The sequence below is a fragment of the Leucopleurus acutus genome, assembly GCF_964270905.1.
Source record: "Leucopleurus acutus genome assembly, chromosome: 7".
Lineage (NCBI taxonomy): Eukaryota > Metazoa > Chordata > Mammalia > Artiodactyla > Delphinidae > Leucopleurus > Leucopleurus acutus.
In genome coordinates, this window is record NC_139150.1 from 49,446,139 (window position 1) to 49,472,178 (window position 26,040).

At 38.7% G+C, this 26,040-nt stretch overlaps 1 protein-coding gene across 5 annotated transcripts in view; it reads right to left on the bottom strand.

Annotated features, from left to right (window-relative positions):
- The window catches only part of CFAP95 (cilia and flagella associated protein 95), a gene marked incomplete at its 5' end in the record, with an annotated part of 123,632 nt that overhangs the window by 35,253 nt on the left and 62,339 nt on the right, over positions 1-26,040 (bottom strand). For all 5 annotated transcript variants that reach the window (XM_082843127.1, XM_082843128.1, XM_082843125.1 and 2 more), the window contains 2 exons: positions 10,230-10,289; positions 11,161-11,279. In XM_082843127.1, the coding sequence (XP_082699253.1) occupies positions 10,230-10,289; positions 11,161-11,279 (179 nt within the window). The remainder of the gene's footprint in view (positions 1-10,229; positions 10,290-11,160; positions 11,280-26,040) is intronic.

A 26,040-nucleotide genomic window follows, 5' to 3' on the forward strand; every position in this document is an offset into this window, starting at 1 on the left:
CCTTGGGAGACAAGTGACCACACTTTCACCAGTACTTCCTTCAAGAGTTTGGTGCTCAAGGCTAAATGTAGCAATTATCAGCTCTGGGTTTACAAAGGAAAGTGATATTCAGAGTCTTAGTTGATCTATCATTCAGAGAAGCAGCTTAGTAGAGTAGCTAAGGCCATGAACTTTGAGGTATGACTGTCTCAGTTAAAATCCTGGCTCATTATTACTTACCAGCTGTGAGAGTTTGAACATGTTACTTGACTTCTCTGTACCTTTTTTCCCCCCTCCATAGAATGTAGATGATGATGGAACCAACTCACAGAGTTTTTATAGGGAGTAAATAAGTCAGCACATGTAAAACTCTTATAATGGTGCCTGGCACATAATAAACACCATATAAGTATTTGCTATTATTAGTATTACTCAAGTTACAAGTTATTCAAGCTTGATGACGAGAAAAAAAAGGGGAAATACCAGCTCACATAAAAAGAATATAATTGGAACTCTTTTTCCACACCTCTGCTTAGCTTCATTTACAGATAGATGCTCCACTAGCAGCAAGACGCCCTCTGTAACTTGTCACCTGGAGCACTAGAGGGCACCTTGCTCAAAACTCTGATTACTACCCTAGAGTGCTTTCTGATTGGCCTGGCCTGGGTCATATGCCCAACACTTGGGTTTGTGGGGAGGTGGGAGTGGAGAACAGAATCAGCCCATTTGTCATACAGACTAACTGGACTGCACTGAATGGGAGAGAGAATGTTATCCAAAAGAAGAAAGCTGGACACACAGAAATAAAAGGTCCTACAACAAATAAGAAGGGGAATCAACAAAAAGATACATGCACCCATATGTTCATAGCAGCACTATTCATAATAGCCAAGACATGGAGACAACCTAAATATCCATCGACAGATGAATGGATAAAAAAGATGTGGTATCTATATACAATGGAATATTAGCCATAAAAATGAATGAAATAACACCCTTTGCAGCAACATGGATGGACACAGAGATTATCATACTAAGTGAAGTAAATCAGAAAGAGAAAGACAAATACTATATGATATCACTTATATGCGGAATCTAAAATATGACACAAATGAACTTATCTATAAAACAGAAACAGACTCACAGACATAGAGAACAGATTTGTGGTTTGCCAAGGAGGAGGGATGGATTGGGAGTTTGGGTTTAGCAGATGCAAACTATTATATATAGAATGGATTAAAAAACAAGGTCCTACTGTATAGCACAGGGAACTATATTCAATATTCTGTGATAAACCATAATGGAAAAGAATATGCAAAAGAATATACATATGTGTATATATATATACCCATATATGTGTATGATATATATATATCTGAATCACTTTGCTGTACAACAGAAATTAACACAACATTGTAAATCAACTATACTTCAATAAAATAATTTTTTTAAAAAAAGAAAGGGTATCAAGAATTGAATTCAAAGGACTTCCCTGGTGGCGCAGTGGTTAAGAATCCCCCTGCCAATGCAGGGGACACGGGTTCGATCCCTGGTCCAGGAAGATCCCACATGCCACGGAGCAACTAAGCCCGTGTGCCACAACTACTGAGCCTGCACTCCAGCGCTCACACACCACAACTACTGAGCCCACGCACCTAGAGCCCGTGCTCCACAACAAGGAAAGCCACCGCAATGAGAAGCCCCCGCACCATGGCGAAGAGTAGCCCCCACTCGCCACAACTAGAGGAAGCCCGCACACAGCAACGAAGACCCAACACAGCCAAAAATAAATAAATTTAAAAAAAATAGAATTGAATTCAGGTCTGTCTCATTCTCATTCCATAGTCTTTTCACCACACCATTCTCCTGTCCACATTTTCTTTGTTGTTATCCTCATCACCATCACCATAGGGCAATTTCTAAACTCTTTTTCTTATGGACAAATGTCCAACAACTGGGTGGTATTTTACCAAGAGACAAGCCACAACACAAGCGCCTGAGTAGAAAAGAAAGTAAATGCCTTGCACTTTGAGAAAAAACAAAAAAAAAACCTCCTGCTATTCATATTCAGTCCCTTTCCTCTGAAGAGGGCTAAAGGTTTTGCAAATGTTAAATGCTCCAGTGAGAGGAGTAAATTGAGAGTTTAAACTGTGGCCTAAGCTTGCTACTGCTGCTGTGAGGCAATCACTCTACACACATATGGATAAGTGCTCTCTGCCAACAATGAAAACTTAACCGTCTGAACTACTTTTTTTTTTTTTTTTTTTGCGGTACGTGGGCCTCTTACTGTTGTGGCCTCTCCTGTTGCGGAGCACAGCCTCCGGATGCGCAGGCTCAGTGGCCATGGCTTACGGGCCCAGCCGCTCCGCGGCATGTGGGATCTTCCCGGACCAGGGCACGAACCCGCGTCCCCTGCATTCGCAGACGGACTCTCAACCACTGCATCACCAGGGAAGCCCCTCACCTACTTTTTGGCCGCATTTAACTTGTCCATTTATGTGACTACAGATGCCTTTCTCCTTTAGAACCATAAAATTTTAGAGCAGGAAAGGACTTTACAGATTAATTGGTTCAATCCTCTCATTTTCCAGATGGAAACAACTGGAGCCCAGAGAGGGTTATTAGCCAGCACAAAGTCACATAGCAGGTTTAGTATAGGTCCCAAAGTAGAATCCAGGTCTCCTATTTTCCTACACCCTTTCTTAAAAACCACATTATGTCCAAAAAGCTACCCAGTGATCTAAAACACTACTAATTTCTTTCTTCTCCCGTCATGTGGATCACATAAATGTTTGGATGATTCTGGAAACTAGACACATTTATCATAAACTTTCAACAATAAACACTAATCACTACCACCAGAAGGCAATGAAATTTAGCAAAAATGACAGGACACATTAGTTAGAGCTGACCTTATGAGAGATCTACCTTGCTTCTTCTCTATCCTCTAGTAGGTGGTCAGTACTTCTGGGCTGACCTCAAACTGACCCAGGAGCCCATGGACCTGCTTTTCACCCAGCAAATATTCTATGCCAGAATTGGCTTTTTCTGGCAATTTTTGGCTTTTTCTGGCAAATTTTTGGCTTTTTCTGGCAATTTTTGGCTTTTTCTGGCAAAAAAAAATAACTTCTCCTGTGAACCATTATCCCAGGACCACATACAGTTATATATGTATATTTAAATAAGGGTTTCTGAGAAATATGATCTTAAAATTATATTTATACTATATCTCTTTCAAAATTGGATTTGCTTTATATAGTTTTTGTTCTGTTGTTTTATCATTTTGCTTTCTGGTTTTTTGTTTGTTAAATGGTCACAGACACAGTTGAGATATTATATGTGGAAAACCTTACTTCTTAGAATAAATCAGCTACAACTGTCTGGTTCTACAGACGAATCATGTGATTTTGTATTAGATAATCAGACATCGAGGAGCCTCCTGATAATTAGTGAGTGAGTTTTCCATGCCTCATAAAGAGTACTTCCAAATTAAGTGAACGTTCCTTGAGGATTCTTGAGAACAAGGTAGGAGGGCAAAGAAAGACTCTTAAATTAACTTACATCTTCGTGTTCCCATCCACTTTTCCTATGTGCCTTAAAGGCAATGTGCCTCACTACTTTTCTACAACTTTAAAGTCTCTATCCATGTAGTAAAAGTAATGTGTGTTAGAGACCCCTAAACATGCAGCTGTATCCATTTGAGACCATAAGAGCACTGTTAATGTCTAAGAGGTCTTTGAGCCTCCTTGATTTCACCCCTTCCATCACTGGCCAACGCCAATTTCTTGGTAACTCACTGATGCGATCGACTGTCAAGAGAAGCAACAACTCTAGTTCTGGATGAGCTCAATCTAGCCTCAAAGCATACTGATCTCATTTTTAAAGTGTAAGTCATCAATATCACTTTTGGTCTCAACCTGACTGTTCCATATATTGGATTTGTTTAAAATTTATCTCCATCTGTGACATATGTGGAAGGAATTATCCACCAAGCCCTTTTCTCTAGTTTAGGTGAGGAGTGAAAAGTCCAGTGGTGTCAAACATTCTAGTTGTTCTGATTTTCAGTATGTTCCACTGAGATGTTTGCTGCCAATTTAAGGAAGAACAGTGTTGCGTCTCCATCACATTGGTTCAAAATAAAGTAGGTGGGCTATTGCTTGAGTTGTGAGAAAAGAAACAGACTGTCAAATGCCATCACTACATAATGGATGTTATCTAAAATTAAGATAAATGCATCTGATTAATGTCTCCTTAATAACAAAGCTATACCTATATTCTGATTTTTTCCACTGAGGTACCCTGAAGTTTAAATTTACATTATGATTACAGCTTTTCTTTTATAAGTTGAAGCACATTATTTTGGTCCATTGAGCAAACTCATTTTTATTCATTGCCTTTTAAAGTTGACATTTAACTCCTACAGCTGTACAGTTGGCAAGAAGCAAAAGAATATTTAATATTCAAGACAGCAGATTCTAAAACACCACATTGGGCTTCCCTAGTGGCGCAGTGGTTAAGAATCCACCTGCCAATGCAGGGGACACGGGTTCGAGCCCTGGTCCTGGAAAATCCCATATGCCACAGAGCAACTAAGCCCATGCACCACAAATACTGAGCCCGTGCGCCTAGAGCCCGTGCTCTGCAACAGAGAGAAGCCACCACAATGAGAAACCTGCACACCGCAATGAAGAGTAGCCCCCGCTCACTGCAACTAGAGAAAGCCCGCGTGCAGCAATGAAGACCCAACGCAGCCAAAAATAAATAAAATAAATTTATTTTTTTAAAAATAGAAATAAATAAGAACTAAAACACCACAGCATTCTATGGTATGGAACATCCTATAATCAGTGTACATTAACTGAAAGAAAGAATTACATATGGAATTAGTGGAGGATGGTTGATGGTGCTCATGCATTTTTTTCCTTGCCAATACTTGTGAATCAAGTAAAACAAACAAGTAATTCTAGCATTTCAAACTAATAAGGGCTGATTTTCTAAAAGACCATGTCATTTAATGTATTTACCAGAATAGAATTGAGAACAACTTTGGCTCTTCAGGCCTTAAAGTCCTAAATCAAGTAAAATAGGAATTAGTCATACCCCTTTTCCATTATAATTTGCTGTTCAACATCAGAAATAACTAACTGGTTAATTCAAGAAATTAATTATATCTGCTGCAGGTCAGGCTCTCTGTTAAGACTGGGGGAGAGTTGCGACAGCCTTGCGCTTCAGAGCACTGAATTCAGAAAGAAAGACAAATAAGAATATAAGTAACAGCAACCTAAATGAATAGTGTAAGGATAAAAGAAGTACATGGTGCTATGAACACCCACAAAGGACCTACCAGATAGGCTGGCAGTAGGAAGGGAAGGTCCTCTGGAGGAGGTGACATTTCAGATGAGACTGAATGACTTCAGGGTTAAGATTGAATGTACACATCGATTCTTGCTTTCTCAAAAAGCTCCACTAAAATCAAAGATACTCAAAAAAATAAAAATAAACCCACAAGAACAAGGAGAACATCCTCTGGAGGAGGTGACATTTCAGATGAGACTGAACGACTTCAGGGTTAAGATTGAATGTACACATCAAATCTTGCTTCCTCAAAAAGCTCCACTAAAATCAAAGTTACTCAAAAAAGTAAAAATAAACCCACAAGAACAAGGAGAACAGAAAAGGGACAAGAGAAATAAATTTTGGAACCTCAAGAGATGGACGAGTGGTCTCTGACTTAGCAGAAAGCTGAATAAATCCTAAATTAGCAAAGGAGGATTGGGGGAGAGCTGTTTGAGAAGCATATGAGCTCCGGGCTCCTCCTCCACACCCTACTGCTGGATAATGGCCCCTCCCCTACTCCACCAGGAAACTAGAAATTTATTCACTAGGAAGGGTAAAAGAGAAAGTTCTTGACCAACAACACAGTTCGGTGACCATACACGACGAAGGATTACTATTGATGTCCTAGCCAATTGCCCTACTCACTTCAAGAACACAGGCACCAGCCCTTCGCCATTCAGATGGGCAATCTGGGGAACTTCCTCTGGGGAATGTGACTAGTCCGTGAGGAAAGACTAAAAATACTGATACCAGGGCTTCTACAAAAAAAAATGGCCCACCTAGATTCCTCCAGTGAAGCTCCAAATCAACAAGCTTCACACACAGGTTCTGACCCTCATCTCTTAATCATGCACAGAGAACCAAGAATTAATTACCAAACATCTGAGGAAAGCTTCTAGTATGGAAGGTAGAGACCAAGCAAACAAATAAAAGGCAAACTAATAAAAAGTATCTTGGAGGAAATAGATACGATGCATGAAGAAAAAAATTAAGGAAAACAAACTATTAACATCCCCACACAGATAAGATAGTTCAGTCATGAAACAAACAACAAAAAAGGATTCTATAAAAACAGAAGGATTCAGAAAACAAAAAGAGAACTCAATAGTAGGGTTGAAGACACAGAGAGTAAAGTAGACAATAAAGATAAATATAAAATAGAGAGAAGATGAGAAAATTAGAGAACCAGGCCAGGCAAACCAACATCCACATAAAGGATTTCCAAAAAGTGACAACAGAGAAAATGGAGGGTATAAATCATCAATGAAATAAATCAAGAATATTTTCCTGAGGGCTTCCCTGGTGGCGCAGTGGTTGAGTCCGCCTGCCAATGCAGGGGACACGGGTTCGTGCTCCGGTCCGGGAAGATCCCACGTGCCGCGGAGCGGCTAGGCCCGTGAGCCATGGCCGCTGAGCCTGCACGTCCGGAGCCTGTGCTCTGCAACAGGAGAGGCCACAACAGTGAGAGGCCCGTGTACCGCAAAAAAAAAAAAAAGAATATTTTCCTGAACTGATAGATATGTGTTTCTAGATGAAAAGGGTTTGCCAAGTGTCTAGCCCAGCTGATCTACATAGCATTTACCATGTATGCACATATTACTATTTTAACTGTTTTACATGTATTAACTTGCTTAATTGTCACAACAATCCTAGCTTTATAATTATCATCCCCATTTTACAGATGAAGAAAAATGAGGTATAAAATGGTTAGGCAATTAGCCCAAGTTCACACAGCTAGTAAGTGGCAGGGCCAGGATTTGAAAGCAGGTAATGGAGCCCTAAAGTCCACTACACAATACTACCATGCAGGAGGGAGTACCATTGTGAAATTTTAGAATACACTATAGACAGTTCTATTTGATTTTTTAAAAGCAGGAGTATGTACTATTTTGATAGTGCATGCAGAGCCCAGCCCTTGACTAAGAACCTGAGGGAAATCCCATGCAGACTACTGTTCCTATCTCCAAACACAACTTCCTTCTGTCCAATCCTGTATCCTACAAATTCCAGTTACATCAGAAACTCTAAATTCCTATTCCCGCCTCCCAGCTCAACAATAACACTGCTCTACTCATGGGCTCACCCCACTGCGCTGCAGCCAGGAAAAGTGACTTCAGTGCTTAAGTGATGCTCACATCTCATCTTCAGGAGCACAGAACCACACTGGTTGCTATCCAACCCTTGACAACAGTTGCCTAATATGTTTTGCTCAGTCCTGTAGCTATTTGTGGCAGGATAGTAAGTCTGAAACCAGTCCTCATATGCCTGAAGATATCTTTATTTGACTCTCACATTTAAATAATTCTGGGTTCAAAATTCTTTTCCTTCAATATTTTAATATTATGCTCTTGCATCCAGTGTTGCTGTTGGGAAGTTAATGTCAACCTGATTTTTATTATTTTGCCTTATTTTGTAACTGTCTTTATTTCTCTAAGTAATAAAGCTTTAAATTTCGGTTCCATTGGTTTTAAATTCCTGTTACATTTGTTCCATCAGGTCTACTTCATCTGGTATAAGTTGCCTATATCTTTTCATTCTTCATGATGCTTTTGTTCTTTACATGTGTCATGATATTTTGTTAAGACCTGGAATTCATCTGTATTATTAGTAAGACGATCAGTTGCCTCTGCTTTTTTTTTTTTTTTTTTTTCATGTGTGCCTCTGCTTTTGATGACTACATAAGTGGTCCACTGAAAAAGGAGGCTTACCTGGTGTCTTCAGTGTATGCATAGGAGATATGAGTTGAGTGCCTCTACTGCACTTCTCTGGGCTTAACTGCACTTATTTTCCCCGGCATTTCTTTCTCCTCAAGATATACTGCCTAGTTCCTCTATATCCGAGATTGCTTTCCCTAATTGGAGTTGGGGAAGACAACTCAGGGTCCTCCTGGCTATCTGTACTGGCATTATAGATCTCAATGCTGAGGTCAGAGCTGCAGGGAGGTAGGTTGCTGGCATCAAAATTTCTATTGTGTAAAGCCCTGGGTGTCTCATTTTCTGTCCAGGGCTGAAAACAGCAGTCAAAATCAATGCAGAAAAATCCAACTTGGAGCATATAATCCAAGTTTGAAAACGCAATAGATAAGCCTTTTTCAGCTCCTATCCAAGCCTTGCCCACTGAGATTACAGCTCTCACCCTGGGTTGGCCCAAGTCTCCACGTAGAGACCTCAACCCTGCCTTCTCTCTTCTCCCTTCATCCCATCCCTCAGCAATCTTCTGCTCTAGCCCATCATTTTCTAAAGATTTTCTCAGAGTTTTGATACAGCTGTCAAAGTCTGCCTCTGGATTCATTCTGTCTACCCATGTCTTTATTGGAATTTCTAGATTTCAGTGCAAGAAATGGAGCCAGTAGGATGTTTTTAGTTCATCACCTTGATAGAAGCCAGAAGCCCACCTCTTCAATGTTCATTCTGGGAATACTCCCTGTGGATCCTCCAGCCTACTTAGAGATGCTACAGCAGGCTGTAGGGGACACAGACCAGGCCAGCCTTGCAGGAGTAATGAAGATTAGAACCCACAGTTTAAAACACCTGGCCAAAATTATAACAGATGACTATGAAATGGGGTGGGACATTATTATTTAGGGTACTCTCCACCCCCACCCTAGGCAGACTCTGCAGAACAGGTTAGCTCTAATGCCAGATAGCTCTCAGAGGAAGCAAAAACATCTAAATTTCCACTGATGATATGTACTCATATCTTCATAATACACAATCCAACACTTAGAATTTTTTCATGCTTGTAAGTACCTATATTTCATCACTTATCTATTTATCATTACAGAAATTATGAAAGTTTGTCTTCTTTAGAAAGATGAGTGGAAATTTCTTTTCTGTAGTAACAAGTCATGCTGCCCCCAAAAGAAATTTATGTATCAGTAAAGAATAGTAGTTTCTTGCTATACACTCAATTCTCATTATTCACAGTAATATTCTATAAAGGCACTGTGAATTAGCAAATCCTGAACCCCTTCCTAGCTCTGTAGGAAATACAGAGCTAGGTTCCTTCAAGCCTCTGGTCACAACATTTTCATCAACCAATCAATACATGCCTTGGTTTTATGTGTGTTTCTGTTTGAGACATCTTATTCATTATATAGTTGCCTCATTAATGTTGAATATGGCCAACCACACTGTAACTCATGCCTGAATGAAGCTTATCTAACACACCCATTTTTTTCATAAGGCACATCACAGCCTTCTTGCCCTTGGAAACACTAGATAGCACTTTAGCACTACACTTGGAAGCCATTTCAAACAGCAAAATCACCAACAAAAAACACAAAAAAATGCAAAAAAACATACATGACCATGAAAAGGACACTTGCATACAGTATGAGAGTTGGACCAAGAAGGCAGAGTCTTGCCTTGTTCCACCTCAGCTGAGAATGTGTGCATTGGGTGGCTCAAATTTTTTGCCACTTTATGTATATCCATTAATGACTGCAACAGCACCCTTAGTATTGATTTGGGGGTTACAAATAAATTTTAGCAAGTAAGAGAATTTGTAAATATAGAATCTACAAATAATGAGTATTGACTACTATATTATTATTATTATTGCTTGCATATTGATGGGAAAAAACTTTTGTTAAAGGAAAGAAGTCTAATGCTGATTTTTTTGTACACACACACACACAAACACACACACATATCACTGTTTATAATTGTTTTTAAATGATAATCTATTTTTCTTCTAACAGGTTTGTTGGTATTAATAAGTAAGAAAAAAATAAACACAATTTTTTTTAAAAAAGGAAAGAAGTCTGTAAGATGGCACATAAAGGGCACTTTGTTGACCTTGGTTCACCCCTCACTCCTTCACCCCTGCAAACAAACCTCCTGAACCATTAAGAAACATTTTGTGCAATCTGCAGCAGTTTAGGGACTACAAACATTTTGAACATTTCATACCAATCTGATGGGTGTCTAGGAAAGAGAGCTCCAAAACCTGTGGCAGGCAATCCAGTGTCCCTGGAAACAAGATAACAATTTTTAGAAAACATGTCAAGTTGATATTTATAAACTTTCAGAGCTATATAAAACTAATTTGGGAGCTGAATTTTTATTATAATTTTTTTAAAGGACTTCCATGTTTGCAACTTTAATGCACTTTGCAAAATAAAATGTCCCAGCAAGTAAATGGAAAGAAATTTCAGCATTTTGTCCAATAACTACAATACAAGATGAAGTCTATGTCACACATTTCCATGGAAAGGCGCTATGCCAGGCTGCAGGACTACAGACGTGACTAAGAAACAGTTCCTACCCTCAAGGAACAATCTCAGAGGAAACACTTTCATATAAATAACTTGAATGTAAGTCCAACTGCTATGTAGAACATAAAATGCTCAGAGAGCAAGAATATGAGAGCAATTAATTCTGATTAATGACAGCTTACCTAATTCTTACTGCATGTCAGGCAGTATTTTTATGCACATTTCATACTTTTCATCTAAACTTAAAACAACCCTATAAAGTAGATACTTTCATAATTCCCATTTTATGAACTGAGGATTATAGATACCGCATAATTTTCACAAGTAAATTGTGGAGATGGGGTTCAAACCTAAGTCGTCAGAACCAGGACCAGAAAACATTGTGTAAACGGGAAATTACATTTTAGAGGGACCTAGAATGCGTAGTGCTGATTGGCAAACAAACAAGGGAAAGAAATTCCAAACAGAGGGAACAGCATGAACAGAAAGCATGGAAGCTTGAGATGTGTTGATTGTGCTTGATGTGGTCCTGTAATATGTACCTGGGGCCACTATACCTCTTCACTACTTATATAAACCCTTTCCTGAATGTGCCTGTTCTAAGCAAAGGACAGTATGAAGCATACCTTTCAATAATTCCAGAGCTCATCGTTTCCTCATTCAATAAAGCCTTGCTCTTTATTTCAGCCAATTCTGTGTTTAAACAAACTTGTGCCATTTTCTCATGTGTTTCTGATATCCAAATCTGGAAAAATAAAAGCCACATACAAGGAAAATAAATGAATTGCCACAAATGCTCAGTTACTAAAATATATTTCTGAAGTACATTCTGATTTTAATTGTTGACTCCATTAACATTAAAAAATAAGAAATGTCCCAAAGCAGTCAACGATTACATCATAAATATGTGAAAGTGGCAATTCTTTACTATGTTTTGTTGGAAAATAAAAAGCAAGTTGGTGTTTCCATGAAATGGAAAGTACCGCATTCAACTACATTCCAATGCTTATTTGCTTTCTATTTCCTTCTCAAGATTAGTATATTTTAACTTCTCTAAGTAAGAAAATGTACCAATCACTTTGTAAATCACATAGAACTTCAGATACCATCATCATTATCCATTCTCTATCACAGAGGATAATTCAATGAATTATCAAGCAATTATCACTACGAGAAAAACCTGATAATTACAGGGTGTACTAAAGTCAATTGCAGAAGCATCATGGTAATATCTAGAGGATCTCAGAAAAAAATGGATGCTGAGGATTCAATATTCTTCCCATACAAAACTCTAGAAGATCACAAATGTGGAGGTTCACAGCAGAGATTCAGAACTCACCACCACCGAGAAACCAACTACTTTCTCCAAATCTGAAGACTAGCTTCCCTAAGACACCCAATGAAGCCCAAGATCGCATTAATTCCACTAGACTTGTTCAGAAAAGAGAAACTACTGTTTAGAAATTTGGAGACTTCAGCTGCAAGAGTATCATAGCTAGAGTCAAATTCCTTTGGTCCATTTTTGTTAAGTATAAAAAGGCTCTGTAAAACTAAGAACCCATCCTACACAAAGCAATTTTAACTGTAGTCTCTGATCCTGGCTCCCTGGTCTCCTCCTAGGCTTCTATGACACTGCCCCCGAAGACCTCAACCTTCTAAATCACCAGCCTCCAAGCCTAATTTCCTAGCTCTGACGCCTGTACTCTTAGCTCAACTACTCTTCCTCACAGATTCCCAAGTTCACAAGCCAATGGCAGGGGACACTGTATTGGGCTTCATATTTTATACTTTAACGAAAAATAAGACATTATCTTTTAGGGAAAAAATTACTAGGTATCATTTTGTTTTAAGGTATAAGGTTGACCCCAAAATTAACCTTAGATATACTCTCATCATTTTTTTAAATTTTATTGATTTATTTACTTTTATACAGCAGGTTCTTACTAGTCATCTATTTTATACATATTAGAGTATATATGTCAATCCCAATCTCCCAATTCATCCCACCGCCACCACCACCACCCCCACTTTCCCTCCTTGGTGTCCATCCGTTTGTTCTCTACATCTGTGTCTCTATTTCTGCCTTGCAAACCGGTTCACCTGTACCATTTTTCTAGATTCCACATATATGTGTAAATATACAATATTTGTTTTTCTCTTTCTGATTTACTTCACTCTGTATGACAATCTCTAGGTCCATCCATGTCTCTACAAATGACCCAATTTTGTTCCTTTTATGGCTGAGTAATATTCCATTGTATATATGTACCAAATCTTCTTTATCCATTCATCTGTCGATGGGCATTTAGTTTGCTTCCATGATCTGGCTATTGTAACTAGTGCTGCAATGAACATTGGGGAGCATGTGTCTTTTTGAACTATGGTTTTTTCTGGGTATATGCCCAGTAGTGGGATTGCTGGGTCATATGGTAATTCTATTTTTAGTTTTTTAAAGAACCTCAATACTGTTCTCCATAGTGGCTGTATCAATTTACATTCCCATGAACAGTGCAAGAGGGTTGCCTTTTCTCCACAACCTCTCCAGCATTTGTTGTTTGTAGGTTTTCTTATAATGCCCATTCTAACTGGTGTGAGGTGATACCTCATTGTAGTTTTGATTTGCATTTCTCTAATAATTAGTGACGCTGAGCATCTTTCCATGTGCCTCTTGGCCATCTGTATGTCTTCTTTGGAGAAATGTCTATTTAGGCCTTAGGCCAATTTTTGGATTGGATTTTTGTTTTCTAAATATTGGGCTGCATGAGCTGTTTATATATTTTGGAGATTAATTCTTTGTTCATTGATTCATTTGCAAATATTTTCTCCCATTCTGAGGGTTGTCTTTTCATCTTATTTATAGTTTCCTTTGCTGTGCAACAGTTTTGAAGTTTCATTAGGTCCCACTTGTTTCTTTTTGTTTTTATTTCCATTACTCTAGGAGGTGGGTCAAAAAAGATCTTGCTATGTTTTATGTCAAAGAGTGTTGCATGTTTTCCTCTAAGAGTTTTATGGTGTCTGGTCTAACATTCAGGTCTTTAATCCATTCTGAGTTTATTTTTGTGTATGGTGTTAGGGAGTGTTCTAATTTCATTCATTTACATGTAGCTGTCCAGTTTTCCCAGCACCACTTATTGAAGAGATTGTCTTTTCTCCATTGTGTATCCTTGCCTCCTTTGCCATAGATCAGTTGACCATAGGTGCGTGGGTTTATCTCTGGGCTTTCTATGCTGTTCCATTGATCTATATTTCTGTTTTTGTGCCAGTACCATATTGTCTTGATTACTGTAGCTTTGTAGTATAGCCTGAAGTCAGGGAGCCTGATTCCTCCAGCTCCGTTGTTTTCCCTCAAGACTGCGTTGGCTCTTCAGGGCCTTTTGTGTCTCCATACAAATTTTAAGATTTTTTGTTCTACTTCTGTAAAAAATGCCATTGGTAATTTGATAGGGATTGCATTGAATCTGTAGATTGCTTTGGGTAGTATAGTCATTTTTACAATATTGATTCTTCCAATCCAAAAACATGGTATATTTCTCCATCTGATTGTGTCATCTTTGATTTTTTCATCTGTGTCTTATACTTTTCTGAGTACAGGTATTTTACCTCCATAGGTAGCTTTATTCCTAGGTATTATATTCTTTTTGCTGCAATGGTGAATGGGATTGTTTCCTTAATTTCTCTTTCTGGTTTTTTGTTAGTGTATAGGAACACAAGAGATTTCTGTGCATTAATTTTGTATCCTGCAACTTTACCTAATTCATTGATTAGCTCTAGTAGTTTTCTGTTGGCATCTTTAGGATTTTCTACATATAGTATCATGTCATCTGCAAACAGTGACAGTTTTACTTCTTCTTTTCCAATTTGTATTCCCTTTATTTCTTTTTCTTCTCTGATTGCCATGGCTAGGACTTACAAAACTATGTTGAATAAGAGTGGCGAGAGTGGACATCCTTGTCTTGTTCCTGATCTTAGAGGAAATTATTTCAGTTTTTCACCATTGAGAATGATATTAGCTGTGGTTTTGTCATATATGGCCTTTATTGTGTTGAGGTAGGTTCCCTCTATGCCTATTTTCTGGAGAGTTTTTGTCATAAATGGGTGTTGAATTTTGTCAGAAGCTTTTTCTGCATCTATTGAGATGATCATATGGTTTTTATTCTTCAATTTGTTAATATGGTTTATCACATTGATTGATCTGCGTATTTTGAAGAATCCTTGCATCCCTGGGATAAATCCCACTTGATCATGGTGTATGATCCTTTTAATGTGTTGCTGGATTCTGTTTGCTAGTATTTTGTTGAGGATTTTTGCATCTATACTCAGCAGTGATATTGGTCTGTAATTTTCTCTTTTTGTAGTATCTTTGTCTGGTTTGGGTATCAGGGTGATGGTAGCCTTCTAGAATGAATTTGGGACTGTTCCTTCCTCTGCAACTTTTTGGAATAGATTGAGAAGGATGGGTGTTAGTTCTTCTCTAAATATTTGATAGAATTCACCTGTGAAGCCATCTTGTCCTGGACTTTTGTTTCTTGGAAGATTATTAATCACAGTTTCAATTTCATTACTTGTGATTGGTCTGTTCATATTTTCTATTTCTTCCTGGTTCAGTCTTGGAAGGTTATACATTTCTAAGAATTTTTCCATTTCTTCCAGGTTGTCCAGTTATTGCCATAGAGTTGCTTGTAATAGTCCCTTACAATGCTTTGTATTTTTGTGATGTCCATTGTAACTTCCCCTTTTACATTTCTAATTTTATTGACTTGAGTCCTCTCCCCCTTTTTCTTGATGAGTCTGGCTAAAGGTTTATCAATTTCGTTTATCTTCTCAAGGAACCAGCTTTTAGTTTTATTGATCTTTGCTACTGTATTTATTTCTGCTCCGATCCTTATGATTTCTTTCCTTCTACTAACGTTGGGTTTTGTTCGTTCTTCTTTCTCTATTTCCTTTAGGTGTAAGGTTAGATTGTTTATTTGAGATTTTTCTTATATCTTGAGGTAAGATTGTATTGCTATAAACTTCCCTCTTAGAACTGCTTTTGCTGCATCCCATAGGCTTTGGATCATCATGTTTTCATTGTCATTTGTCTCTAGTTATTTTTTGATTTCCTCTTTGATTTCTTCAGTGATCTCTTGGTTGTTTAGTAATGTACTGTTTAGCCTCCATGTGTTTGTGTTTTTTATGTTTTATTTCCCTGTAATTGATTTCTAATCTCATAGTGTTATGGTCAGAAAAGATGCTTGATATGATTTCAATTTTCTTATATTTACTGAGGCTTGATTTGTGACCCAAAATGTGAACAATCTTGGAGAATGTTCCATGTGCACTTGAGAAGAAACTGTAATCTGCTGTTTTTGGATGGAATGTCCTATAAATATCAATTAAATCTATCTGGTTTATTGTGTCATTTAAAGCTTCTGTTTCCTTATTTTCTGTCTGGATGATCTGTCCATTAGTGTAACTGAGGTGTTAAAGTCCCCCACTATTATTGTGTTACTGTCGATTTCCTCTTTTATAGCTGTTAGCATTTGCCTTATGTATTGAGGTGCTCCTATGTTGGGTGTATATATATTTATAATTGTTACATCTTCTTCTTGGATTGATCCCTTGATCATTATGTAGTGTCCTTCCTTGTCTCTTGTAACATTCTTTATTTTAAAGTCTGTTTCATCTGATATGAGTATTGCTACTCCAGCTTTCTTTTGATTTCCATTTGCATGGAATATCTTTTCCATCCACTCACACTCAGTCTGTATGTGTCCCTCTGTCTGAAGTGGGTCTCCTATAGACAGCATATATAAGGGTCTTGTTTCAGCCAACCTGTGTCTTCTGGTTGGAGCATTTAATCCATTCACTTTTAAGGTAATTATCAATATGTATGTTCCTATTACCATTTTAATTGTTTTGGGTTTGTTTTTGTAGGTCCTCTTTTTCTCTTTTGTTTCCCACTTAAAGAAGTTCCTTTAGCATTTGCTGTAGAGCTGGTTTGGTGGTGTTGAATTCTCTTAGCTTTTGCCTGTCTGTAAAGCTTTTGATTTCTCCATTGAATCTGAATGAGATCCTTGCTGGGTAGAGTAATCTTGGTTATAGGTTCTTCCCTTCCATCACTTTAAATATATCGTGCCACTCCCTTCTGGCCTATAGGGTTTCTGCTGAGAAATCAGCTGTAAACCTTATGCAAGTTCCCTTGTATATTATTTTTCATTTTTCCCTTGTTGCTTTTAATAATTTTTCTTTGTCTTTAATTTTTGTCAGTTTGATTACTATGTGTCTTGGCATGTTTCTCCTTGGGTTTATCCTGCTTGGGACTCTCTGCAATTGCTGGACTGGGTGGCTATTTCCTTTCCCATGTTAGGGAAGTTTTCAACTATAATCTATAATCTCTTCAAATATTTTCTCGGGTCCTTTCTCTCTTCTCCTTTTGGGACCCCTTTAATGTGAATGTTGGTGTGTTTAATGTTGTCCCAGAGGTCTCTTAGGCTGTCCTCATTTCTTTTCATTCTTTTTTCTTTATTCTGTTCCTTGGCAGTGATTTCCATCATTCTGTCTTCCAGGTCACTTATCCGTTCTTCTGCCTCAGTTATTCTGCTATTGATTGTTTCTAGTGTATTTTTCATTTCAGTTATTTATTTTTCATCTCTGTTTGTTTGTTCTTTAATTCTTCTAGGTCTTTGTTAAACATTTCTTGCATCTTCTCGATCTTTGCCTCCATTCTTTTTCTGAGGTCCTGGATCATCTTCACTATCATTATTCTGAATTCTTTTGCTGGAAGGTTGCCTATCTCCAGTTCATTTAGTTGATTTTCTGGGGTTTTATGTTGTTCCTTCATCTGGTACATAGTCCTCTGCCTTTTCATTTTGTCTCTCTTTCTGTGAATCTCATCATTTTTGACAGTAAAATATTTCAGTAAATCAATCAATACCATTGAAAATTATATGAAACAAAGAAATTGCCAAACTGAAATAATGAGTATGAAAAGGAAATAGATAATAGCACTAGTGGTTCTTAAGTTTATTGACTGCTTATTCTGTATCAGACACCATATTAAGCACTTTATATATGTTATTCCCCTAAATACTTAAAGCAACCCTGAGTGTTGTATGTCAATCATCATGGCAGAAGGAAAAGAAAAATCAAATGGGGAATGAATAGAGTTTAATAAAGAATCTATTTATAAAAATGTGGCCAGAATTCAGAAAATAAACAAACAATGATGAAGCACCCTGAAGACAGCAATATTGGGGAGGCATAGGGTAGGGCAGTTATGGAACCCAGAATGATCTACAGCTGTAAAGAGAGGGTCACTTGATACTTGTGGCTTTCAGAACAGACACAGTGTTTTAGTCTGTTCTGGCTATGTTACAAATATCACAGACTAAGTGGCTTATGAACAACAGAAATTTATTTCTCACAGTTCTGAAGGCTGGGAAAGCCAAGATCAAGGCACTAGCAGTGACTGTTGAGTGCCTACTTCCTAGCTGATAGACAGCCATCTTTTCACAGTGTCCTCACAATGGCAGAAGTGGGGAAGGAGCTCTCTGGTGTCTCTTTTATAAGGGCATTAATCTCATTCATGAGGACTCCACCCTCATGAATTAATCACCTCCCAAATGCCCCATCTCCTAAGTCTATCACACTAGGAGTTAGAATTTTAACATTTGAATTTGGGAAGGATACAAATATTCAATCCATAGCATACAGTCACTGCCAAACCATGGCCCTGCAGGGAGGAAATCACAGGAATAAATGTCCAAGCCAACTCTCCTCCCACTGCTGATCAACTGTCAGTGCCTTCCAAAGGCCAATTCCTGGCAATTCACAGGAGGCCAGAGGGCAAAAAAGCTCACTGATGCAATCCATAAAGGTCAGCCTGCTTGGCACAGAGCAGGGTTGAGAAGGGTGGAGAGTGGATCTGGAGGGAGAAAGGAAGGACCTTTGGCATAGTTTATCTTCATTTTAAAGAAGGGAAAACTGAGGCTGAAAGGGATAAAGTAATGCCCAGCTAAACCAGAGAGAAAAGTAGAAGTTCCACAATTCAAAACATGTAGTCTGACTCTTTCATTCATTCATCCATCCATATCTGTGAAGTGCCAGGCATCCTACTAAGTTCTAGAGCTAGAGTGTTAAATAAAACCCAGAGGCTATCCTGGCTGTAGCTTAGTTGAGTTGTAATAAATCATGGGGATAATGGTAATAACAAGAGCACATGGCCAGACACCATTCTAAATGTCTTCACATTAAATGCTCATGAAAACTCTATCCCCACTTTACACCCAAGGAAATAAAGACATGGAAAACTGTAAACTCTTGACCAAAGTTACAACCTAGTAAGTGGTGGAGCCAAGAATCAGTAAGAAGCCATCTGACTCCAGAGCCCACTCTTTTTTTTTTTTTTAACATCTTTTTTGAGTATAATTGCTTTACAATGGTGTGTTAGTTTCTGCTTTATAACAAAGTGAATCAGTTATACATACACATATATTCCCATATCTCTTCCCTCTTGTGTCTCCCTCCCTCCCACCCTCCACATCCCACCCCTCCAGGCAGTCACAAACCACCGAGCTGATCTCACTGTGCTATGTGGTTGCTTCCCACTAGCTATCTATTTTATGATTGGTAGTGTATATATGTCCATGCCACTCTCTCACTTCAACCCAGCTTACCCTTCCTGCTCCCCATATCCTCAAGTCCATGCTCTAGTAGGTCTGTGTCTTTATTCCCATCTTACCCCTAGGTTCTTCATGAACTTTTTTTTTTTCCTTAGATTCCAAATTGTATGGAGACACAAAAGACCCTGAATAGCCAAAGCAATCTTGAGAACAAAAAATGGAGCTGAAGGAATCAGGCTCCCTGACTTCAGACCATACTGCAAAGCTACAGTAATCAAGACAGTATGGTACTGGCACAAAAACAGAAATATAGATCAATGGAACGGGATAGAAAGCCCAGAGATAAACCCATGCACATATGGTCACCTTATCTTTGATAAAGGAGGCAAGAATATACAGTGGAGAAAAGACAGCCTCTTCAATAAATGGTGCTGTGAAAACTGGACAGGTACATGTAAAAGTATGAAATTAGAACACTCCCTAACACCATACACAAAAATAAAATCAAAATGGATTAAAGACCTAAATGTAAGGCCAGACACTATCAAACTCTTAGAGGAAAACATAGGCAGAACACTCTATGACATAATCACAGCAAGATCCTTTCTGACCCACCTCCTAGAGAAATGGAGATAAAAACAAAAATAAACAACTGGGACCTAGTGAAACTTCAAAGCTTTTGCACAGCAAAGGAAACCATAAACAAGACCAGAGCCCACTCTTAACCTCTGTGTTTCCTGTATCAGAGGTAAATGTTATCCCCCAATATTAGACTTCCCATCTTCATCAATAATAGAACACCCAAATTTTAGCTGGGCCCGTGAAGTTTCAGACTACATTTTCTAGTCTCCCTTATACACAGATATGACCAGTGACTGGTTCTGGACAGCAAGGCATAAATGGAATAAATATATACAACCTCCAGGAAAGGTCCTGCTTCTGTTTCTCTTCTTGCTGTATGGAATGTGGACATGATGACAGGTTTTCAGCAGCCATATTGGGCCCTACACAAGGGATGGCAGAGCAAGAAGCTAGAAGCAGTAGGTCTCTGACAATTTATGGAAATTTCATACCAGTCCTGGCCTGCTATCCTCTAGACTTTTTACATAAAATAATAAAACCTTATGTGCAGAGCCACTGTTGATTTTTGGTTTCTGTTGCACATAGGCAAACCTAATCCTACACCATCTTAATGTAAAAAATCACTTTGGTCTAGAAATGTTCATAACCTGACATAGGGTGGATAATTTATAAAAGCACTTCCATATGTTTAAAAGTCTTTGGGGCTTTATATATATATCACAAACTGGAGATTGGCAATTTGATATGTGAGATAGCTAAATTAACACAGCACCAACTCACAGGCTAATCACTAAAATTTCCATTTAATTTGCATAATAAAATCTAGTTTGAGTCAAATGGTAATATAAAAGATATCTAATGTGTGTACAGGATGTGCACTTCATGATATCATTCTTTTCCCCATTTTCCTGAGTATCAGTTTTTTTAAGTTCCAATTTCTAATCTTCCAAGATGAACTCTTCCTATATGTGCTACACTTAAGAAAACCCAGGGACTTCCCTGGTGACACAGTGGTTAGGAATCTGCCTGCCAATGCAGGGTACATGGGTTCGAGCCCTGGTCTGGGAAGATCCCACATGCCACGGAGCAACTAAGCCCGTGCACCACAACTACCGAAGCCCGTGCACCTAGAGCTCGTGCTCCACAACAAGAGAAGACACTACAATGAGAAGCCCATGCAGCACAACGAAGAGTAGCCCCCCGCTCAACGCAACTAGAGAAAACCCGCGTGCAGCAATGAAGAACCAACGCAGCCAAAAATAAATAAATTTATTTAAAACAAAAAGAAAACCCAGTAAACATATAACCTGGGTAACAGGTACAGGAAAAGAGCAAGTCACTTAGGGCTTCCCCTCAATTTCCACATTTGAGTGTAACCAGCCTCTTTGTGCTGAGGATGACTTACCCCCTGGCAGAATCTCTCTTGGCAAGATTCATTTCAAATGATGCCCAATTGACATTTCTTTTTTGGCTTCCCTATAGGGTTCCCTGAAAGCATGCTCCTCTGACCCATACTGACAGAAGTGCAGGTAATTCTCAAGTCAAGTCTCCCCTCTGATGACACAGGCTGCTTCAGGAACAAGTCAGATCCCAATCCACCTAGTCCCCTGACTTCAGGGGAACATTTATCAAATTGCCTGTCTGATAATGTTCAGGCCCCACACTATAGCTTAATGAGCAGGACATGCTTCCACCTCCCCCCCACCAGTGCGGACAAGAGGGATGGGACCCAGCATGTACACCCCTCCAAATGACTCCCCCAAATTCCAAATACTCTCATCCAGGTCTCTTCAATTTCAACATTTTCTTTCTTTTTTCCTTTTTTTTTTTAACCTTCAACATGGATGAGAGATCAAGAGTTTCAAAACCAGTTACCGCCCAAATGCTCTGCATCCTCTCATTATGAAATGGAGATGTTAGCATCTTTTATCTTAGATCTTCAGTCATAATTGAGGAAGAGTTTTATTTTATCCTGTTAAACAGCACTCCCCCTACCACTGCCAAAAAAGTCATCATCAAAAAGTAATACAGATACTTTTTTAAAAGTCTTTACCTTTAAAAATCATCCAAAAGGCTATTCTTATTTCTCAGCAGTAGTTTTGTCCTGTTTTCTGTTTTCGTGGCTCTACTTTCATGTCTAAGTGAACACAGTAGTACCACATACAGATTATTTAAAGGATCCAAGAGAAGCAGAGAGTCCCTCTTCCCATCATTATTTTGAACAACTGAGACTTACGGGGTGCAAAAAATAATTTCATTATTTTTCTTTACTGCCGGTTCAAGTTAGCCTTTATGGGACGGCTCTTTCCCTGCACCTAGAAGAGATAAATTATGGGCAAGTGCCATATTTTCTTCTGGTCACTTTCAGATAACAAAACCACTGCTTGTCACAGAAGCAGTCTCAGTTAAGTAATTAATATTAGTAGAATAATCACAAGAGGGCCTTTTATTTGTCTAGTTGTCTGAGGGAAGGACGGAGCAGACTAAACAAAGAAATAGAAAATCAGCTAACCCTCCTTCTACACAGACATTCCTCTGCAGACTTCCCTGGCCTGGAGCAGACTCTAGCTGGAGGAGAAGAAAATCTTTAACCTTAAATAAAATTCATCATTTTGATGAGATATTTTAATTATTGAAATGTGACCAAAAGACTTTTAATTATCTGAGAGTGACCATAAAAATTACGGAAGTTGCACAAGATCTTATCCAGGGGTAGAGAAAGAACTAATTCCACAAAGTAGGGTGAATAGACAACGGAGGCAAAGAATGTGTCTGTGTCTATGTGTGTGTGTGTGTGTGATTGCACCTTTTGAGTGCCATTTGTTCAACCTAACAGTTATACCTGCTTAAGCAAATTGATATACATGAAATATTAAAATCTAGTTTCTCTAAAAGTTAAATTAGGGCATGATTATTGATATAGAAAAAGAGTTGCAAAGGAGGGTAATGGGATCAAAATGGCAGATGTCTCATTTCATTCACGTTCCAAATCCCTAGAAATGACAAAGAAGATACTTGATAGAATTAATAAGCCCATAGTTGCAGCATAAGGAAAGTACACTCAAGTTGGCCAAAATTTATACAGAATTCCCAAAACAGGAAAGGCAGATGCAATTGTGCTGATATTGGAATAGACAATCCAAAGTAGATCCAGGAGAGAATGCTGGAACCTGTGGCATCAACTCCAAACTCAGAGATTATGGAGATAGGAAGCAAGAGGGAGCCCTGACTCAACAGCCCACTCTCCCTAAATATCTTCCTTTTCCCTGGTGTAAGTGGTTCTCCTGCACTGACATTTAAAATTACTCCATTTACAACAATTTGATCCATATGTCTCTTTCAGGTACTTAGATCTGAATGCTAGAAGCATCTGTAAGATTGCAGTGCTCAAAATACTATTCTACTATGCTAATCAAAGAAAAACATACCTGAACCAATTAAGTAAATGATAATTGAATTTCTCAGATCCATTATAATTATATCCCTTTTAGGGTCACTAATTTTTATTTTTTTAAATTTTTCTTATTATTTTTTAACATCTTTATTGGAGTATAATTGCCTTACAGTGGTGTGTTAGTTTCTGCTTTATAACAAAGTGAATCAGCTATACATATACATATATCACCATATTCCCTCCCTCTTGTGTCTCCCTCCCACCCTCCATATCCCACCCTTCTAGGTGGTCACAAAGCACCGAGCTGATCTCCCTGTGCTATGTGGCTGCTTCCCACTAGCTATCTATTTTTCCTTTTTTATTTTTTAACATCTCTGTTGGAGTATAATTGCTTTACAATGGTGTGTTAGTTGCTGCTTTATAACAAAGTGAATCAGTTATACATATACATATGTTCCCATATCTCTTCCCTCTTGCGTCTCCCTCCCTCCCACCCCTCTAGGTGGTCACAAAGCACCGAGCTGATCTCCCTGTGCTATTGGGCTGCTTCCCACTAGCTATCTATTTTACATTTGATAGTGTATATATGTCAATGCCACTCTCTCACTTCGTCCCAGCTTACCCTTCCCCCTCCCCGTGTCCTCATGTCCATTTTCTATGTCTGTGTCTATATTCCTGTCCTGCTACGGTCACTAATTTTTAAATGTTGTATTTTCATCCACTAGAACAGCTCATATTTGAGACCTACTTAGGTATTCATCTATTCATAAAATGAATGTTAGCACACATTTGTACACTTTTAGCACACTTTTTTCATTTATTTGTCATTTTTAAGTCCAAAGTGACTGTGATGCTGTTAAAACTAATACTAGCCTAATTTGCTCATCAGTGTTGTCCTGTTAGTTCCAAAAATGCCTTGGCATTGATCCATTAGCTGTATAAGAAAAATCTGTTTAATGAAATTTCTCAAGTTCCTCTTTGTTCCTTTATATCTAAAATTTCTCACCTTCTATGACACAGCATCAAATCTGCCCTGTATTTAGTCCTTCTGAGTTTATGGGATTCAACATGCAGCACTTCCTCAGAAGTGGTCTTACGTAAGTCATTGTGACAGGGCCTTTGGTAGTGCCGTGAGGGTCCTTGGGGGAGGAACTTTACAAATGAAGAAACAATGATAGAAGTACTCTTGATCATTTATTTTGCATGGGCCTCACTCTGTTATAGCTAAGTAGTACCTCAATAAAGTCCAAATAAAATACCGAAACAAAATATTGGAATTTAAAACACTATTTCCCATAATCACTTGGACTAATAAGACAATCAGAGAAACTCCAGTGGCTTGAATTAAATTACTGCTCTGCTGTGAATCCACGGCCCCACTCAGCCTCCTGAAGCCAGAGAGGCCACTGGAGTAGGAATTCGATTATGCCACTACTGAAAATTAGGTAGTATGTTTCCAGATTCCACCAACAGATGGTTCCTTTAAGCATTCACCTCAGGAGCTTCACGGTGGTCACCTCCACTAGGAAACCATCTTTTTCTTTTTTTGGCTGTACCACCGCTCAGCTTGTGGGATCTTAGTTCCTCAACCAGGGAGTGAACCCAGGTCCTCGGCAGTGAAAGCACAGAGTCCTAACCACTGGACCACCAGGGAATTCCCTAGGAAGTCATCCTTGACCCTCCCATCAATCCATTTCAGTTCAAGTGCCCCTCACAGCATCCTTATTTCTCCGTATCATATCATCCATCATGCACACTGCCACTGTGGTTGTAGGTACCCATTAACCACATAAGCTTGTGAATTCCTGATGTACAGCGACCTTGCTTTGAATTATGTTTCTTACCCCAGCACCCAGCATGGTAACTTGGCATACATTTCTTATCCCAGCACTGAACAAAATAACAGGACCTCAATACATGTTTGTTAAATACAGTCTTCTTTCCCTTCTTCCTTCCACAAATATTTATTGAGCACCAACTATGTGTCAGACACCATTCTGGGAACGGGAGATACAGCAGAGAACAAAAGAGATCAAAGTCCCTTCTCTCATGAAGCTTGTATTCTAGTAGGGGGAGAAAGACAATTAACAACTAAAAAGTCTTAAGTATGTCCAGTCATTGAAGTGTCATGAAGGAAACTAAAGTAAAGGAAAGGGATAGAGAGATGTGAACAGACTTCTATTTTACACACAAATGGGCAACTGGCTCATTGAACAAGTGGGACTTGTAAGTAGGTACAATTAGAAAACAAATTTATTCTTCTTCCATCGCTGCCCATTCATAGTTACTTGGAGGGACTTATTCTTTTTTATGCTCTTTGATGAAATATAGGACAGGCTCCAGGACTTTTCTGGTCACTCTCAGATAATATATTGATAAAAACCTTCTTGCTACTTCTGTCTCAAGAAGAGCCTTTTTGAGGTAAGTAAAATGCCCAGTCCCATGTACTAGCCAAAACTTCATTTAAAATGAAAGATTCTCATTCCTCCACCTTGGGCATGTTTTAGTCTGGTCTGCTTCAGTTGGCTTCTTCCCAATTGTCCCCCTTGGACTTCTTCCTTATACACCAACTCATTCTGGCTCCTTGAGCGTTTAAGATGAGGGTGAGGGGACATGAGGAAGGACAGAAGCAAATGCAGGAAAAGTGGACATGTAATCTTGTTTTGGTTTCCTCTGGACGTGTCTGTGTCTGACCCTGTCTGGCACTGAAGGATGTTCAAAGCTGACTTTCTTAGGGTGTTCTAATAGAAGCTGAGAGCCTTTCTGGGAACATTCAATGGTATGTTCTGTGATGCAGGATGCCAATTTCTGCACTTAAATGTCCTGTCTTAGCCCATAGGAATACAGTCGATCCCTCTTCCATCCCTACATGAGGTGCTCTTGGGCCGGCTCTAAAATGGCTCCCTGTCATCTTTCTCTTTTACATG